Source organism: Crinia signifera, chromosome 8, assembly GCF_055691185.1.
Source record: "Crinia signifera chromosome 8, ASM5569118v1, whole genome shotgun sequence".
Lineage (NCBI taxonomy): Eukaryota > Metazoa > Chordata > Amphibia > Anura > Myobatrachidae > Crinia > Crinia signifera.
Window position 1 is genome coordinate 120,808,479 of NC_139224.1, and position 19,362 is coordinate 120,827,840.

At 46.0% G+C, this 19,362-nt stretch overlaps 1 protein-coding gene across 1 annotated transcript in view; it reads left to right on the plus strand.

Annotated features, from left to right (window-relative positions):
- The window catches only part of ABCA4 (ATP binding cassette subfamily A member 4), a 227,808-nt gene that overhangs the window by 32,947 nt on the left and 175,499 nt on the right, over positions 1-19,362 (plus strand). The window contains exon 7 of the mRNA XM_083157071.1: positions 11,289-11,486. Within this exon, the coding sequence (XP_083013197.1) occupies positions 11,289-11,486 (198 nt within the window). The remainder of the gene's footprint in view (positions 1-11,288; positions 11,487-19,362) is intronic.

Here is a 19,362-nt window from a genome sequence, read left to right on the forward strand (position 1 = left end):
TAGGCTATGTCCTCCTCCTGTTTCTGAATTGCTGCTGCTGCGCGGTCCGGCTTCCGGGCAGCGTAGCAGCACTGACCGTGACACACTGTACAGAGCAGACCCCTCCCAGTCCCAGCGGCAGCCAGAGTCACCTGTCTCTGACCCCCTCCCTGGCTACAGCAGTGTCACTCATCAGCCTTCCCAAGCGCTGGCTGTAGCCTGGAGGAGGAGGAGAAGGTGTCTTGCTGGCTGCCGCCCGTGCCTTATCCTGTTATTGAAGGTGGAGTGATTATTTATTTGTTTTACAGCTAAAAAAAGTTCTTACAATAAACATAGTAATGTGCCTGTATTTTTGGTGGATTCGGGGGGGGGGGTGGGGGGGGGGTGGGGGGGGGGGGGTTAGAGTGAATCTCTGGCTTCTGCTGCTGCCCTGGCCTGCTGTGCTGTATATATCTTTATTTATGCTGTATATATCTATCTTTATTTATTTATCTTTATTTACAGCTGTCAGCATGTTATATAGCGCAGCAGCTTCCGTTACAGGTTGTTATATAGTGCAGCAGATTCCGTTACAGTGTCTTATATAGCGCAGCAGATTCCGTTACAGGTTGTTATATAGCGCAGCAGATTCCGTTACAGCGTCTTATATAGCGCAGCAGATTCCGTTACAGCGTCTTATATAGCGCAGCAGATTCCGTTACAGTGTCTTATATAGCGCAGCAGATTCCATTACAGGTTGTTATATAGCGCAGCAGATTCCGTTACAGCGTCTTATATAGCGCAGCAGATTCCGTTACAGCGTCTTATATAGTGCAGCAGATTCCGTTACAGTGTCTTATATAGCACAGCAGATTCCGTTAAAGCGTCTTATATAGCGCAGCAGATTCCGTTACAGTGTCTTATATAGCGCAGCAGATTCCGTTAGTGTCTTATATAGCACAGCAGATTCTGTTACAGTGTCTTATATAGCGCAGCAGATTACGTTACTGTGTTTTTTAAGTTTTTTCTTTTCAAATGTGACATGCCAACACGTGTTAGCCACGCCCCCAATTCATTACCGGGGGGGGCGCGAAATATGCCATTGCTCCGGGCACCATGGCGCCTAGCTACACCGCTGGGTGGTGCTGAAAAATTTGCGGCGGGGGGTCGAAAATTAGGTAGTTACGCCACTGGCCAGCAATGAATCTGTAGATCTGTTGGTGACAATGACAGATACTTGCCAATATAATACTGGTTGTTGTGTGTCATATGGGAGTATTAGGGAAGGTCATGCAGCTGGGTTAATCTGTAACTACAGACATCAGGGGTAGCTGTTCTCACTATTAGGATTACATAACCTCAATGTTCACTTCATTTTCACTCATGTTTATATTTGGCAGACGCGTTCGAAATATATTGCTCTGTCAGATTGGAATCTGTCTCTTGCACAGATTGTTCTATAAGCAATAAGTCATTTGTGTATAATATGTGTTAATCTTTTACTCATTTTGTTCCGATACATTGTGTGACAGGTATTTTCTAGGACTGACACAATTCTTGTTTATCCAGATTGATTGGCTGGTACAAAAACATCTGGGAAATAAGTGTAGGAGACTGTAGCCATCTGTATCCTAACGACCGCCGCCCGCATCCTCTTGCTAGCATGCGAGGAGATGTATACGAGAACACTTCCCCTCACATGCAGCCGGAAGGGGAGAGAATTCATTTTATGGTCGCCAACCATCGAATGATTTCGCTCTTCGGTAATAAGAGTCAGTCAGAACGGTCGGAGTTAGCCGAAAAAGGGGCGAGTGCTGACGTCATACAATTTTTGTTTTATTTTGTATTTAGTACCTCCTATGTCCCTTGACCCCCTTTGTCACAGTGAATCCCACTTGTAAGAGTCATAAGTTTATTTTACATAGAATGATAAACATAAAACGAAAGATACCTGGATGCTCCTAAAGCTCGCAGCAGTGTACGGCCAACCGATTCCCCGTGAGCCACCGGTAAGGGACGCATGCGATCCATCACAATTTGTTGTGGTGGATCGCATGCGTCCTTGCTCCCCGCCTGCCCCGCCACCGGTAGGGAGGTCCCAGGTCAGGTGGTCGGATGGCCAGCAGGTCCAGTCACCGGCTCAGGTCCAATGCTACGAGAACACGCATTGGACCTGAGGGGAAATGAGCTGATTTGGGCCAATTTCACAGCACAATTCATCAAAATCAGCTCAGTGTATGGGCACCTTAAGCCCTGTACATACTAAACGAGTTTTTAAAAGATATTGCTCAGAAGGACCGTGCTGAGTGATAACGTTAAAAAAAATCTAATGTGTACATTCAATGTAGTAAATGATGCATGCTCCTATGTATCGTTAATGACCCCTCCCCTCCTGTCAGCAAAAATCCAGGTCAAGTTTGGCTATGAAGCCAATGACCTACATTGATAACCAATATCGTTCAGTGTGTATGCACTATCTAGTTTCACCAGTGGCAGCACCGATATAGTTAACTTTATCATCTAGTGCGTAAGATGCTTTAAATTATCTAGCTAACCGCATAACTGTCTTCAAAGGTTCTAAATGTAAACATAACTAAGCTGATATAGGATGCGCTTAGCCACATGAGGAACATAGGGTCTCCTTCAGAGTTGGATGCAAGAAATATCATTGGTCGCCGTTCACAGCGCATCTCAGAACATATGCTAATGCGGCATTACTGCAGCCCTCTTTATGCTATTCAGAGCCGCGGTCTGCGTCCGCAGAAGCAGCATTGGCTCAACATTGGGAATGTTGTGTTGACCATCAGACAGACGAGCAACCGTAAGGTTGCTCAGAACGAACAGCACAACTAAGCTGCCACGGTAATATGCCGGTTTCTCCAGGAAACACCATCATCAGCCCCAAACGCCGGTAGCTTGTCATGCAAGCTAGAGCCACACTGCGACCACCATGGCAGCTAAGCATGTACAGAACTCAAACCATCAGTCATTTGTGACCGAAACTGAATAGCGTCCACCTCTGAATAAGACCAAAAGTCCTTCATGCCATGGTAATGTCTCTATTTCCTGCTGAATCGATAGGCTGCATTCTTATAGATAGTATGAAGAGGCGACGGATACAATCAAACTGCTTAATAGACCTGATGGTCTTCATCTGTTGTCGAATCTTCTATGTTTCTATAAAAAGAATCACTATACTTGGTCACAGGGTCTTACTCAGCTAGTTGAACTGTCTTATTCTTCCATGACCCCAATTAATCAGCTGACAGATCAGTCTTATTATCAGCAAAGTCATGTGAATAACCTCACTCCTTTTCATTGGAGCTTTTTCCTCGAGAAGTAATCTGTTTATGGTCAAGTACAGATCAATAGGTCAACATTCTAGAGGCCAAAATGCAACGTATAAGCAGCTGGTGCCACGCTACTACCAGCAAGTGGAGCTCACAGTGACTATCACAAGTGCTGGATGACTCATCATTGACACTCATAACTCATTGTACAGGAAACATGGTGGATCATTATGTTCACACTGACTCACTGTTACTACATCATTTATATCTGTAGCCACAGAGTTTCTGGGAAAGGGCAGAATGGAGAAGACTAATTCTTTCTGTCCAATGTTGGAGTTGCAAACATAAATCACGCCTGATTTCAGGACCATTTCATTGTGAACACTTCACAAATATACTGAGATGTCAGGGAAAGGGAGGAGAAAAGGATGAGAGACATTTTTTTTTTTCACCTCACATCTGGTTTGACCAGTCACACACGTTGATAAAGATGTTAGTCAGGTTTCTAATGAGGTTATAATTTCATTTAGTAGTTTCACTGACATTACTGTAATTATTCTAATAACCAAGCTATAGATAATTATGTAACAGCCATTGCAAAATCATTATACTGCAGCAAACAAGTCACCTTCCTGTATAAAGATTAACACCGACGGAATAATGGTTAGCATTACTGCCTCACAGAACTGAGGTAATGGGCTCGATTGTCACTATGGGCCTTATTCTAGTTCACTCTTTCTGACAAAATCCTTCTTAGATGGACAAAACCATGTGCACTGCAGGTGGGGCAGATGTTACTTGTGCAGAGAGAATTAGATTTGGGTGGAGTTTTACTTCAAAGTGAGATCTATATTGCAGTGTAAAAATAAAGCATCCAGTATTTACCCTGCACAGAAACAAAACAACTCACCCAAATCTAACTGTCTCTGCACATTTTACATCTGCCCCCCTGCAGTGCACATGGTTTTGTCCATCAGAAAGAGTGAACTAGAATAAGGCCCTATGGCCCTACGGCCCTACCTCCCTACATGTGTGGAGTTTGTATATTCTCAATGTACTTGCTTAGGTTTCCTCCAAGTTCTCTGGATTCCTCTAACAATACAAAAGTATACTGGTAGGCTCCCAACAAAAATTAACCCTAGTGTGTGGATGTGTGCGTGTACATGTGGTAAGGAATATAGATTGTAAGCTCCACTGGGGCAGGGACTGGTGTGAATGAATAAATATGTTCTCTGTAAAGCGCTGCGGAATAGGTGTGCGCTATATTAATAACTGGTAATAAATTAACGTGCAATAAGTACAGTTTACACTCTTTATAACCCAATTATTATGACGGGATATGTTCGGTTGGTCAACCTAAAGATGGTCGACAGTCATTAGGTCGACATGTGTGCCCGAAGCAAGGCGAGCGCAGTGAGCGAAGGCACACGGTGCACTTAATCCTTTGTCCGTGTCGACTGTGTCGACATTCGGGTAAAAAAAAAAACAGTGAAAAATCCCACGTCGACCTTTTGACTGTCGACCTAGACCATGTCGACCTAATGACCTGACAACCTTTTCCCATGTCGACCTAGACCCATGTCGACCTTGCAGTATGTTGACCTAGTGGTGTTGACCTAATGACTGTCGACCATACAATCCATACCCATTATGGCAGTCACATCAGTAACAAAGTAATTGCTTTATATGTTGTCCTCTTTATAACACCACCTCGCTATTATAAACCCTCTGTTTAACTGGTGGGTGATGGTGGTGATGCATTTCATCATTACACACTAAACTCTGCTTCACCATTAGGATTATGTGTGCAGACAGATGTTTCTGCACATGCAGGATAGATAAACCACCTAAAAAAAGTCTAAATCGCATGTATTTTACATCAGGTGCGATGTGATCCGATGCGCGGTCCCGTGTCGCATTGGAGATACTGGATTGCATGTGCTGTGCGTAGGCTTTGTTTCTTCGTAGTAAAGCCAGACAGGACTACAAGATACATTGGGGGAAATTTACTAAAATGTATGATCTACTTCACATGTGAAGTTGCTATGGGCAACCAATCAGAATTTACTTCTTATTTATTTAGCACCCTCTAGAACAGTGGTTCCCAACCCTGGTCCTCAAGTACCCCCAACAGTGCACGTTTTACAGGTCACCTGGGAGGTGCCCTCATTATTCAGGCACATTAAAAGATCCACAGGTGGAGCTAATTATTTTGCCTGTGATTCTGTGTGGAGACCTGGAAAACATGCACTGTTGTTCCTGGCTTCTTTATACTGTGCCCTGTCCCCGCTGCTGTATGCCTCCTCCTTGGCTTGGCGGAGTTTCCTGAACTGGCTACCGAACCGGCTCGTTGTTGTTGAAGGATTGGATTCACTTGGTTGGTGGTACACATAAGTCCTCGCAGAAGCTGATGTAGGATGTGACTGCATCCGCTAGTTCATCTATGTCAGAGGCAGAGGCTTCGAACACCGTTCAGTCAGTGCAGTCGAAGCAGGCCTGAAGCTTTGTTTTTGCCTCGATTGACCAGTTTTGACAGACAATAACAGGCTTAGCAGACTTTAGCTTCTGGATGGGATGCGGTCATTTGGTCGAATGCATTATGGTCGAATGTCATTACATCGAATCCATTAGGTCGAATTGCTAAAAGGTCGACATGATTCTAGGTCGACATGGGAAAAGGTCGAAATGATTCTAGGTCGAAAGGTCATTAGTTCGACAGGTCATTAGGTCGACAAGGTCATTAGTTCGACATTGTCTAGGTCGACATTCACAAAGTCGACATGGGGTTTTTCACTGTTTTTTGAGCCGACATGTGCTGACAGCCGGTATTTCATGCCCTACCATCCACTAGGGCGTGGTGGGAGAATAAAATAGTGTGCCGAGCGTAGCGAGGCACCGTGCCCGACGCATAGCGAGCGCAGCGAGCGATGCAAGGGGATGCAGTGCACTTTAAACTGTGTCCATGTCGACTGTGTTGACATTCAGGTAAAAAAACAGTGAAAAAACCCATGTCGACTTTGTGAATGTCGACCTAGACAATTTCGAACTAATGACCTTGTCGACCTAATGACCTGTCGAACTAATGACCTTTCGACCTAGAATCATTTCGACCTTTTCCCATGTCGACCTAGAATCATGTCGACCTTTTAGCAATTCGACCTAATGGATTCGATGTAATGACATTCGACCATAATGCATTCGACCAAACGATCCCAACCCCTTCTGGATATATGTTGGAAGAAGGTGGACTATGCAGTGGTCAGAGAGACCCAGTGCTGCATGAGGTATGGATCGGTATACAGACTTTATGGTGGTGTAGCAGTGGTCTAGCGTTCGCCCCTCTCGTGTGGCACGTGACCTGCTGCGTGTATTTTGGGAGCTCCTGGCTCAGGTTGGCACAGTTAAAGTCGCCGAGCTCAATGAGCAGTGAGTCTGGGTGTCTAAGTTCGGTGTCCATTATCAGAGTGGCCAGCTGAAGTTGGGCTTCTCTTGAACTTGGTTGTGGGGGGATGTATACTCCTACTAGGATAATAGAGGCAATTTCCCGAGGGGAGTAGAAAGGTTTGCATTTGATGGTAAGAGTCTCTAGTTGGGGGCTGCATGACTTGCCCAGGGACTTTCGTTGGTGCACCACCTGACGTTAATGTAGAGGCAGATGCCCCCTCCTTTGGATTCGCCCAAGAGCTCTTTGTTGCGGTCGGCCCTGAAGAGGCCGAAGCCTGACAGAGTCACTGAGGATTCAGCAATATGGTCTTCCAGCCAGGTTTCTGCATAGGATGGAAGATCTTGCGCTGGCCGACCTTGCATCTTGTATTAGCAGAGACAGCTCATCCATCTTATTCGATAGAGATCTCGTGTTTGATAGCAGGATTGCTGGGAGGGCAGATCTATGACCTCTGCGTTTCCACCTGACAGCGACATCTTGCACCACATGCAAGATGCAACACTCATTGCAAGCACAACTGTGCTTAGTATCACCATATTCTTGAATACAATTGTAAAAGGCGGCTCTTCCGATAAGAAGAGTGGACACTGGGAGGGATCCCTTTCAGTGCATATTGTGATAAGAAGCCCATAGGTTTCTGTGAGGCAATGCCGTCTACACGTAGTGCTACCTACCTTTCCCAGCTCTAGAATATATTGCATTCGGAATTAAATACTTCCTGCATCTTTGTGCATTTAGCTTGGATGCATCCAATATTTTAAGTTATGTATAAAGACAAAACAAACGCTGAAAAATAACGTAGTGTAGCAGGGACAGCAAACTTCCACATGTGAAGGATCCGGCCCAGGTTTTAGGGCAGCAGCAGAAGGAGAAACTGATGTGATCAGGGTTGGGCTGATTAGCAGCACCTGTGCTTTCCTGATATAAGTGTTTCCAGGATAGAGGTTCAGGGCTCCTGAAGGTGGAATAGATACCCAGGTGCTAGGCCGGGAATGCGGGCTACGGTAGGGACCACTGGAACATACTGAGGAGTTTGTACTATGCTGTGACATCTGTATGCTGCAATGCTATAACTATCCTTGCCTATGCTGTTTACCTGGTAAGCTGTTTACCTGCTACAAAATAAAGACCAAGACTTCAATTTATCCAGTGTATGTGATTGTTGTCCCAATATATAAATATAACATGTAGAGCTAACTTGTAAGGAAAGAGATTACCAGTTAAAAAAATAAAATGTGTCAATGTTCAGCAACAGGAAGATAAATGAATGTTAGCAAGTGTGAGGTTCCGCAGAGATTTTTCAGCACTGTCTCTTGTACATCTAATGACTGACTGTCTCTGTGTTTCTTAGCATGTACTGAATGCTGGCATTATGCCTCAGCCCAATCGGTCCTGCCATCTCTCCCAGTGAAGCATACATTTATACTTAAAATGAGAACCAGTAATGGGTAACTAAATCCACCCAGTTTGACATTAGTTCCCCTCTGATGATTCCTCATTTCCCATATTGATTTGTAACAAAAGACATTCCATTATGTTCTCAGCAGATAAATATGTCCACTGTATGCATAAGGTCTATTACCATGTTTGCCAGACTAATCGGGGCATACTGATACCGCTCTCACTCATTAAATGTCTAAGAGTTTTTTATTCTTGACACTTTAAGTATTGCGGGTTCCTCAGGACAGGCCCAGGAAGTCTCCTATAACCCAGTAAATTGGGATAGTATTAATATTTCACTTTTCTAGAATATTTCATCTAGTCTGCAAGGCTACATTGCCTTTCCTTTTATATTATTATTTTCCATTTGTAATAGTCACTTGGGTACTTGTTTCCTAGCACGGCCACACCGATTAAGATCGGGGTGGTCGTGCTGAAAAAAATCGGGTCGATCGCATCGCATGCGATTTGGTCGCATGCGATGCGATCGACGCGACCGACCGATTTTTGACCCGATTTTTTTCATTGAATCCAATGTAAATTGGGTCCCAACCCCCCCAAATTGAAGCGCGTAAACAGCAGCCCACGATAGACGCATACCCGAAGCGTGGCGAGTGCAGCGAGCCCGCGAGGGGCGGCGGTACGCGTCCTCCGACCTTTTCATGCCCTACTATCCACTAGGGCGTGGAGTGAGAATAGAATAGTGTGGCGAGCGCAGCGAGCCACCGAGCCCGAAGCGTGGCGAGCGCACGCGGATACCTTCACAGGTAAACGCGTCCCTTCGCGGGCTTCACAGGTGTCCGCGTCGCCACGGACACCTGTGAAGCCCGCAAGGGGACGCGTATAACTGTGAAGGTATCCGCGTCCCCTCGCGGGGCTCGCTGCGCTCGCCACGCTTCAGGCTCGGTGGCTCGCTGCGCTCGCCACACTATTCTATTCTCACTCCACGCCCTAGTGGATAGTAGGGCATGAAAAGGTCGGAGGACGCGTACCGCCGCCCCTCGCGGGCTCGCTGCGCTCGCCACGCTTCGGGTTGGCGTCTATCGTGGGGCGACGACGGGGACATCTATAATGTGAAATGGGTCATATGGACCCATTTCACATTTTTTGACATTTTTACACCATTTCAATGTTAAAAATTTTTTTAACATTGAATCCTATGCAAAAATCGGGGGCATCGCGTCGCATCGCGTCGGGACCAATGTTAATGGTCCCGACCGACGCGATGCCCCCGATATTTTACCTTTCCCGACAAGATTTCAATGTTAAAATATTTTTTAACATTGAAGTCTATGGAAATATCGGGGGCATCGCGTCGGTCGCGTCGGGACCAATGTTAATGGTCCCGACCGACGCGATGCCCCCGATATTTTATCCTAGCCGGCAAAATGGACCTGATTTCAAAAGAAATCGGGTCCATCGTGGGTAATCGTGTCCCTTAAGTAAGGGACACGATTACTCACGATTGTGGCCGTGCTAGGAAACAAGTACCGTCACTTGTATAGATGTTTGTTACACAGTGGAACTGCATGGTTTATGAATGGTGCTAAAATTCCATTATTATACAAATCTTGTTTGTGAATAAACCGCGAGGACCAGCAAATTACAGGGCTCGCCTCCCAAAATGTGCCCACATTTGTATCGTCCTCATTTTCTTACATTCAGTCATCTTATAATGTTCACGTAATGATGTTGGCATCCTCAGCTGGATTTAGATTTATTGGGGCTCCAGGGCTTTGTGCAGCCGATACCACTGATCATGGTGTCCCACTGTGACTGTAACCTTTCTTAGGCTGCCTGCCGTAGCCCAGCTTGCGAGGCCATGTAAACTGTGCCTCGCAACGCAGTCCCTGGCCCGGCCTCTCCTGGAAAATAGGGGAGACGCATCACAGTTGCCAGAAGTGCAACCTCCCCATGAACGCCTCTGTCTGTTAATCAGGCTTTTGCTGTTCTGTACGTTAATTGTAGGACCCATCCTGTGTACACATAGGGCGGTATTCAATGAGCCAGAATCGCCAAGTTTTATGGCGATTCTGTGTTTTTTTCGTGTCTGACGGTGATTTTTGGAGCTCCTAATGCGAATCACCCTATTCAATGACCTATAATCGCCGATAAGGACCGGTGAATGAAGCACCAATCGCCAAATGTTATTCTCTACAAATCGCCGTTTTTAGTCTATAGGATTTTGCATGGGGAATCGACGGTAGTCGAGGGGAATCGCCAAAAGTGTATTCAATGAGAAGTTGGCGATTCCTTTTTCTTGTTACATATCGCCGTTCCTCACCGAGTGTCCCTCGTCATCTTTTTCTGGTGAACTTTTATAGGAACATGTCAAATAATTGGTTTTAAGTGTTCTATTTAACTGTGCAAGTGTAATGTATTATTATTTGCTGCCCTTGTGTGATGTGATGGTCGTAGAAGTGCTATACAAATATATATTTAATTTTTTTAGGTATTTTTTTTTTCTCCCACAAAGCACTGTTCTTACCCATGGTGCACCTCACTTACCCATGATTTTCCTCCCCACCTCACTCCTTCGTTTGGCCTTTGTGCAGATTACCCAGATTTTGCCGTCTGCTGTATTGGAAGCGTTTATTCAGGGTAATTTGCATTTTTCTTGCATTTCACTGCAATTTTTTAAACACTGACAACATTAATGAAGCTGTTTAGGGAAACGCAGGGTTGGCTGAGAATCGCCGTTAGGGCCGGCGATTCTCAGCCACGTTGAATAGGGTGACTCGGCGACTCCCCACGAATCCCCATGCATGGCGATTGGCAGCAAAAAACCGGCGATTGGCTGGCGAATGAAAAAACTGAATCGCTGTGACCAACGATTCAGCTCATTGAATACCGCCCATAGACTGCAGACACATAGAACCCCAGCACCTGGCACAGTGAAATCTCAGCTGAATTATTCCCACTCATTTACACCACAGGAGATCAAATGTAGGTTTAATTGATGGACTAATGTCTTTTTTCAACCTCATCACCTTTGTTGCTATGTAAGTTTCTTCATGCCCATAATTCTGTCCATCTAACTATGAGTAGACACAAGATACATCATTGTCTGCAGAACATTTATAAACTTATAGAAGCAAAGTGGAGAATGTGGTTATGAAGATAACAATAATCTCGTTTCTATTTCCTCATTTCAGTTTGCATTTGGGGTACCTGACTTGTCCCTGAAGGACATTGCATGCAGTCAGTCTCTCCTGGAGAGATTCATCATATTCAACAGTCGTAGGGGGATGCACTCAGTCCGCAATGCCATGTGCATCCTGTCCCAGCAGAGGCTACAGAGGATAGAAGATGTCTTGTACGCCAACTTTGATTTCTTCAAAGTGTTCGAAATTGTAAGTACTTGAGTTTGTGTAGTGCTGCCCAGCACCTGTATGATGCAACAGTGATTATTATCATGGCTAATTGATGGGAAGGGTTACTAGGTATACACAGGGCCGGCGCCACCACTAGGCAGGACTAGGCATTTGCCTAGGGCGCCGGCCGCTGGAGGGCGGTACTGAGCCGCCGAGGTACCATAGAGAGGTACCAGAAAACAGGGAGCGGGGAGCAGGTGAGTCTGTGATCCTCCCTCTCCCCTCCCCCATCCTGCCCATGGCGTGATTCAACGCTGCTCCCCCCCCGCGCCGCCCGCTCCCTGCTGGGGGGATTCCAGTGCGGCACCACCTGTGCTCCGGGGGGTAGTATCAACTGCCGCAGTATCGCCCGCAACCCCCCATGCCCCCCCGTGCCGCATTATCGTCTGCACCCCCCGGCGGGCGGCTGGGTGGCACGGGGGGGTTTTGCCTGGGGCGGGCAGGTGGCTTGCACTGGCCTTGGGTATACAAGCATTAGGAGGACAGACATTATGCCAACCACTACAGGTCAACAGTCACCAAGTCGACACATGAAATAGGTCGACATGCATTAGGTTGACATCTTTATTAGGATGACACAAGCATTACATAAAAACATAGAATTTGATGGCAGATGAGAACCACTTGGCCCATCTCGCCTGCCCCTTTTATGGAAAAGGTTGACATGAAGAAAGGTGGTTTTTCATACTTTACTATCCAAGGGAGCATAGAGAACCCGAAGCATTGCAAGCAAACACGGCACACTTGTCCATGTTGGCTTATGCCGACATAGACACCCAAAAACATAAAAAGCTTATGTTGACTTTTTATGTCGACCTAATGCTTCTTGTGCCAACCTAATGACTATGTCGACCTATTTCATGTGTCAACCTAGTGACTGTCGACTTATAGTGGTTGACCTAATGACTGTCGACCTAAGATATATCTATCCTATGACTCATACCCAATGAGAGTTATTCACCAAGGGGCTCAGTTATTGCATACGCACTGTCAGATGAGACTCTGAGTCGCTAGTGAAGAACTGCTTAAACACAGTGTATGATTTATATAACCATGCTCAATATGGAGCAGATGCATCAAGCAGGGAAAAGCATGGAGAAGTGGACAAGTGAAGAAGCAGCCCATAGCAACCAGTCATTTTGTTGGTAGCAGTTCAAACAAACACTCTATAAAATGAAGATAGAAGCTGATTAGTTGCAATGTATAATTCACTGGTAATAAATTCTGGTTTTATAGTTATTTGTGGTTAGTACTAGTCATGTTTTTTAACCATTCCTTTATGTTTAATTGTAATATTTGAGAGTTCTGCACAACAAGTCCAGACGGAAAAAAAAACTATTGTTTACAGGCTTTTGATAGGAAAAGGAAGCCCATTTTTCTTGGCATGGGGCAGAGAAAGTCACATTGGTGCCCGGAGAGTGGAGAACAAGCAGTGCGAATGTGGCACTTCATATCTGGTTTGCTCAGCTGTAGCTGGTAAAGTGAGCCTCTGCCTGAACCACTCTTGTTATTACAGCTGTCTGGCTCATTGTGCACGTTCTAGGAAAAGGCTGACTGCAGCAAAAGTGCGCACCCCATGAGAAGTGCTTACAAATAAATATATTAACTAAATGAATATTTCTTGCTATGGGTGTTTTAAAAGAGAAGAATGCTGGCTCAGAGCAGTAACTCTCCTCCCTGCCAGTGCTGTAGACTTTATCGTCCAGCTGGGAGACTTGCCCGCTCTTCCGGTAGGCCCGTAGCGACACCTGATTTTCGGGAGTTTCCTTGGCTGTTCCGGAAGACAAAGCAAGTATGACGTGATTGTGGGCACAGATATGGATTTGCACAATTGTAAAAACGTCCTCCTAAACAGCACTTTCCGAAACATGACTTATTCCAGGGATAGGAACTTCACCAAATTATGGTTAGACCAATTGCGTTTTTAGCTGCCACACAGATATTACAGTGAGATGGTATCACCAAAACCCATGAATAAGACAATATAAACAACAGGCAAAGGGGCCGATTCAGGTGTGTGACCATCAATGTTTTCTCTCCCATCCAGCCACATGCGAGGGGATGTTTTAGGGAACACCTCTCTCTCTCTCTCGCTCTCTCTCTCTCTCTCTCTCTCTCTCTCTCTCTCTCTCTCTCTCTCTCTCTCTCTCTCTCTCTCTCTCTCTCATATTATAGTTATATTTCTTTGTTTAACCTCTCAAAATATGAAAATAGAAGAGTCTCATAGTGTAATATGTTAAGAGATATCAGCAATTTTTATCATAAAAATGTCTCCCTTTCTACCACATTTGATGGTCTACGTTTTTAAGGTGGACACGTCAGCATAGATCATTCTTTATAATCTTCTTTACAACATACACTCTTGCAGTCCTCTGGTTTACCCATAGAGAACAGAAAATAAGGGGTCCAAATAGTGTTGTAACACTTAATTACAAAATTCCCAAAAATGATAAATATAACTATCTGAACTCATACCAGGTGGTATTGTCTACTAAACAATCAAGTATGGGCATTGGTTAAAGGTAAACCAGACGTCCCTGATGTAAAGGCCGCCATACACTATGCGATTTGGCCCCGATTTCACCCGATCCAGATGGATCGGGCAGTGAAATCGGACCAAATCGCAGGTTTTGACACCCGATGCGCGGTCCCGTGCGCATCGGGTTAGAGTCGGGACGTCGGACCGGCTGCACATAAGATAAATCTTATGTGCAGCCGTGGGGACTCTGAGGACGCCGGCGAGGGAGTGGGGCGGGAGACACCGGCGAGGGAGGGGGGCGGCAGGGGGAGCCTGAGCAGGGAGCTATTATGCTCCGTCCGGGTAGGGGGGGGGACACGCCGCTAGTAGTGCGGACGCTGCGGGGGACACAGGCGGCAGTGACATAGAGCCGGGCGGGGGGAGCCGGGAGCTGTCAGCACTGAAAAAAAAAAAAAAACATACAATGATTGGCTGAGCGCTCTCTCAGCCTGTCAGCAATTGGCTGAGAGAGCGCTCAGCCAATCACAGGCTGCCCATTCATTGTATGGGCTTTTTTTTCCAGTACTGAGAGCTCCCGGCTCCCCCCGCCCGGCTCTATGTTACTGCCGCCTGTGTCCCCCGCAGTGTCCGCACTACTAGCAGCGTGCGTCCGTCCCCCAGCCTCCTTGCAGCATCCCCCGCCCACCACCTCGATGTCCCCGGCCCCCCTGCTCGCTCCACATTGCAGCTCCCTGGGAGTTGCAAATGATAAATCGCATGCGATGTATCATTTGCAAAACTTGGCACATCAAGTGCCAAATCGTGTGTCCCCCTCCCGGGGAGCTGCAGGGGGAAATCAGGTCCGACTTGTCCTTAGGACAAGTCGGACTAATGTCTGGGGGCCTTTACAGTCTTAATACCCAGGTGGAGTCCATAAATGATTCCTCCGTGCCGCTCAGTTTTTCTGTCAACATTGTTCTGTGCAGGCGTTAATGAATTATGTATGAACTCATGGACTTTCAGAGAGTGCAAATTGTTGTGGCACGTCAAGAGGTTGCATCTGTAACTGTAGTGGCCAAGTGACGGCATTTCCGATTTCCAGAAAAACACACCACTGTTTATGAAATTGGAAACTCAGTGCCAGAGACAGAAGGGTATTGAGGAGGATTGTAGCCAAGAATAAAAAGACAACTACTGCAAAAGTAACTGCTGAGCTGAATACCCATGATAAGGGAACTCCGCATGTCCAATATTCATGGGTGAGCTGCAGTTGCCACACCACTGTTAATTCCGGCAAATGTAGCAATGCGGAGAGAGTGGTGTAACAATGGTCATCTGGTCTAATGAATTGGTCTTCACCCTGCTCCCAACTGCAGGACAAGTTTAAGTATGGAAAACACCATGCCAAGTGTACGAACAGGACTGTCTGGTGTCAAGATTAAAGCATGGTGGAGGGTCTGTTATATGGGCAGCCATTTCATTGTATTCTGCCTGCCTCGTTATCACCAAACATGTTTCAGTCACTGCCAAGAACAATGTAGACATTTTTTTTATGTGATAGTCATAAGACCCATGAGGCAAATGCTTGCCTGTCCTGCAACCAGAGCAATGCAGAGTTACTTATGTATCCACTGCTTAAGTACCCAGCGGTGGGTACTTAAATACTGGTGAGTTGGATACTTAATAATCTTTGGCCAATTGGCTTCCTATAATCAACAAGTCCATGAGATGCAATTGTCCTGCAGCGAGAAAAGGAGTTTTTAAAGTTGGTACTGATTGCAGATTAAAGGCAGCAAATAGAATAGCAAGTTGTACTCTTACTGCAGTTAGACCCACACAAAGCTCTAATGTGTTGCTTTCTGTTATACACTGGGTTCCAAACTTTGCATTCAGGACCAGAAGTTTCTTTGGTTAAACTAAGGCATTGACAAATGTGTGTGACTGTGACCAACAGGATGAGGACGGGGACATTATTTTAGAATGACTGGCGATGTAGATGAAGATTTGGAAACCTAAAACATACGACACGTGTTATGGAATCTACCCAAATTCTGAGGCACTTTTACCCTGGGAAAAAACAGGTTGCACCATACAGTACAGTATGTCAATTAAAACAAGTTCTCTTTAGGTAATGGAACATTGTTTTTCAGCATGTTCAGTTTATGGTCCCTTTAGGAAATGAGATTAATTAGTTGTAACGCTGGCACACAGTTTGTGCCAAGAACAATATTATAGTATGCAGTTTCATTTAGCGTTCCCTGGCACACGCAGTAAGACTGGAACAACTATGCATAATATTAATTAAAAATACCATAAGCTCATATGTAAAACCCATACCTATTGCATTATTCAATTATTTATTTTATTTATTAACAGTTTCTTATATAGCGCAGCGGGTTGGGATCGTTTGGTCGAATGCATTATGGTCGAATGTCATTACATCGAATCCATTAGGTCGAATTGCTAAAAGGTCGACATGATTCTAGGTCGACATGGGAAAAGGTCGAAATGATTCTAGGTCGAAAGGTCATTAGTTCGACAGGTCATTAGGTCGACAAGGTCATTAGTTCGACATTGTCTAGGTCGACATTCACAAAGTCGACATGGGGTTTTTCACTGGTTTTTTACCTAAATGTCAACACAGTCGACATGGACACAGTTTAAAGTGCACTGCATCCCCTCGCATCGCTCGCTGCGCTCGCTATGCGTCGGGCACACTATTTTATTCTCCCACCACGCCCTAGTGGATGGTAGGGCATGAAATACCGCCTGTCAGCACATGTCGGCTCAAAAAACAGTGAAAAACCCCATGTCGACTTTGTGAATGTCGACCTAGACAATGTCGAACTAATGACCTTGTCGACCTAATGACCTGTCGAACTAATGACCTTTCGACCTAGAATCATTTCGACCTTTTCCCATGTCGACCTAGAATCATGTCGACCTTTTAGCAATTCGACCTAATGGATTCGATGTAATGACATTCGACCATAATGCATTCGACCAAATGACCGCATCCCAGCGCAGCATATTCTGTTGTGCTTTATATATTATAAACAACGGTGATAGAAAAAAAATTTTGCAAAAATTTTTAAAAAGTTAAAGTACAGTATTTTATATTAAATACAGGAGAAAACAGGCAACCAATGGGGGCACTGACAGAGCGAGTCATTATTGCTACTGTCTATATTTTTACCTTTTCACTATAGCATCATAATTCTGCTTTCAATTTAGTAATCAGATCATTTAAACCTATGAGTTATGGTAACATAAATGGATTCTCATAATCCTCTTGTTATGATAATCTGGGGTGAACTCTGGGTTAACCCTTGCTCTGACTGGCAGGTTGATTCTGTGGCCAAGGTGGTGAAGCCACAGTAGCACCTGTGCCTTACCCTGTTTCTATTACTATACCCTGAGTTGGTTGGCACTTGCGTCTTTCCAGGGCAGACTAGCTCCTCCCTGTACTCGGATGCCACCTAGTCTTTCGCGGTGACACAAAGTCCCAAACGAGTCCGGGTTCTAGTAAAAGGATAAATGGACTAGATAACACAAAGATAAACTAGGCTCTGCACATGAACATGGACTAGAATTGCAACATTGCAGACAAGGACTGAACACGGGATTTGTGGAGTTTACTGCTATAATGCGAATCAATTGCAATAAACCAAACCAAGGTATTGCAGCAGTGGCGTAACAATGGAGGGTGCAGGGGGTGCAACTGCTATGGGGCCCTTCGGCTCGGGGGGCCCGGGGGCCTAGCAGGCAATCCCCCTGCACCCTTTTTGTTTTAATTATCACTGCAGTGTGATGCCGCCGCCGCCGCCGCAGCAATTTTAGTTCCTGGGTGAGAGGGAGAGCGGGTTGGAGGGCGGCATGTGGCGTAAAAGGAAAGGCAGTCTGCTTAAACTAAATCACCACACTAGAGGGCGCTGCAGCTGCCTTTCACAACTGCCGGGTGCTCGCTGAGATGTGACCTGTCACCTGCGACACCCGGCAGCTCTGAGTACTTCACTTGCAGTGCGGCTTCTTGTGTTGTGCGCGGAGGGAGGGTGAGTCAGCGCTCTTCCAGCACCATCCTTGGCCAGGGCTCCTCAGACCCTCCCTGCTGGAGAGCGCCGGCGGCAGGGGCTTCACTGAACTGGGACGCGCGTGGGTCTCACACGCACGTGCGCCCCAGTCTCTCGGCGGGACGCTGCGTGTCCCTGCCCGTCTCCGCTTCAGGGGGACGGGCAGGGTTAGGGGGTGCCCGGGTGGTGAGGACGATGGTTGGCGATGACGGGGGAGGTGGCGGTGACCGGAGGAAGGCTCCGTTGCACATGGGGCGCGTGAGCGTCTCCATCTGTATATACCCGGTGGCTTAGGTGGCAGCCACACCCAAAGACTAATGTATGTATGGAAACAAGGCAAGATGGATAAGCCAAAACCGGGAGCACTCATCTGGTGAACACATAAAACCAACACAGAACATGAATAACAGTGGCTGCTGCGGTCTGATTCAGATACAGTATACTCGCAGCCTAAGTCAGTCTAAACTGACTTTTATTTCTGCCGCAGATCACCGAAAAGGGCGCGGGTGCTGATGTCATGGAACATGATTACAGTCAACAGTTAAGCTGTCAGAGGTGGAGAAAACATAGTGGGTGTTGGGGGCCCCTAATGGAGGAGGCCGTAGGACAGCCGGCCCTGATGCTACTCCCTTAATCAAGTGATGGGAAGATTTATCAAACTTCTATAGAAAAGTAATGGAGGAATTGTAAACAGCAACCAATAAGATTCTACAGTACAGCTGGAGCCACTGTCATCCAGCCAGCTCTTGGCGTGCCATTCGCCAAGGTCCGCCACTGATTGTGGCGTGCGTGCATCTGTGGCATGCATGCATCTGCAATGCTCACATATACCATTCATGCATCGATGGCACGTCAGCCACCAAGAATGTATCGTTACTACATTTTACTAAATAATACCTAGAGACTATGGTTGGTTACTTATCCTCTTTAGAATGTTTGCTCTCCACCCTGAGGATGGTAACAATGCGGTTATTTTCACACTCAACAACAGATCGCCTGGCTCCAGGGACAGGCATAGGAAAATGGAAGGTGTACAGCGAGCACTCTGAGAGACCCACTAACGGCCCTGGTACCCTTGTGAACCAGCCTCTTGGCGTCCCTGGTTAAATTCTATCCTTTCCCTGTTAATAACTGACATCTTAGAGAAGAGAGTATAATACTGAGGTTTATAAATGGTACAGAGCAATAATAAAATAGACATTACTTGCAAAACTAATTCTAGGCTAAAATTGTGTCTGTGAATGTTTTGGGACATAACTGACAGTTGGTGCCCATATAAAACTTACCTTCCTGTTACTTAACTTGCATTTTAACATTTTTCCATTTC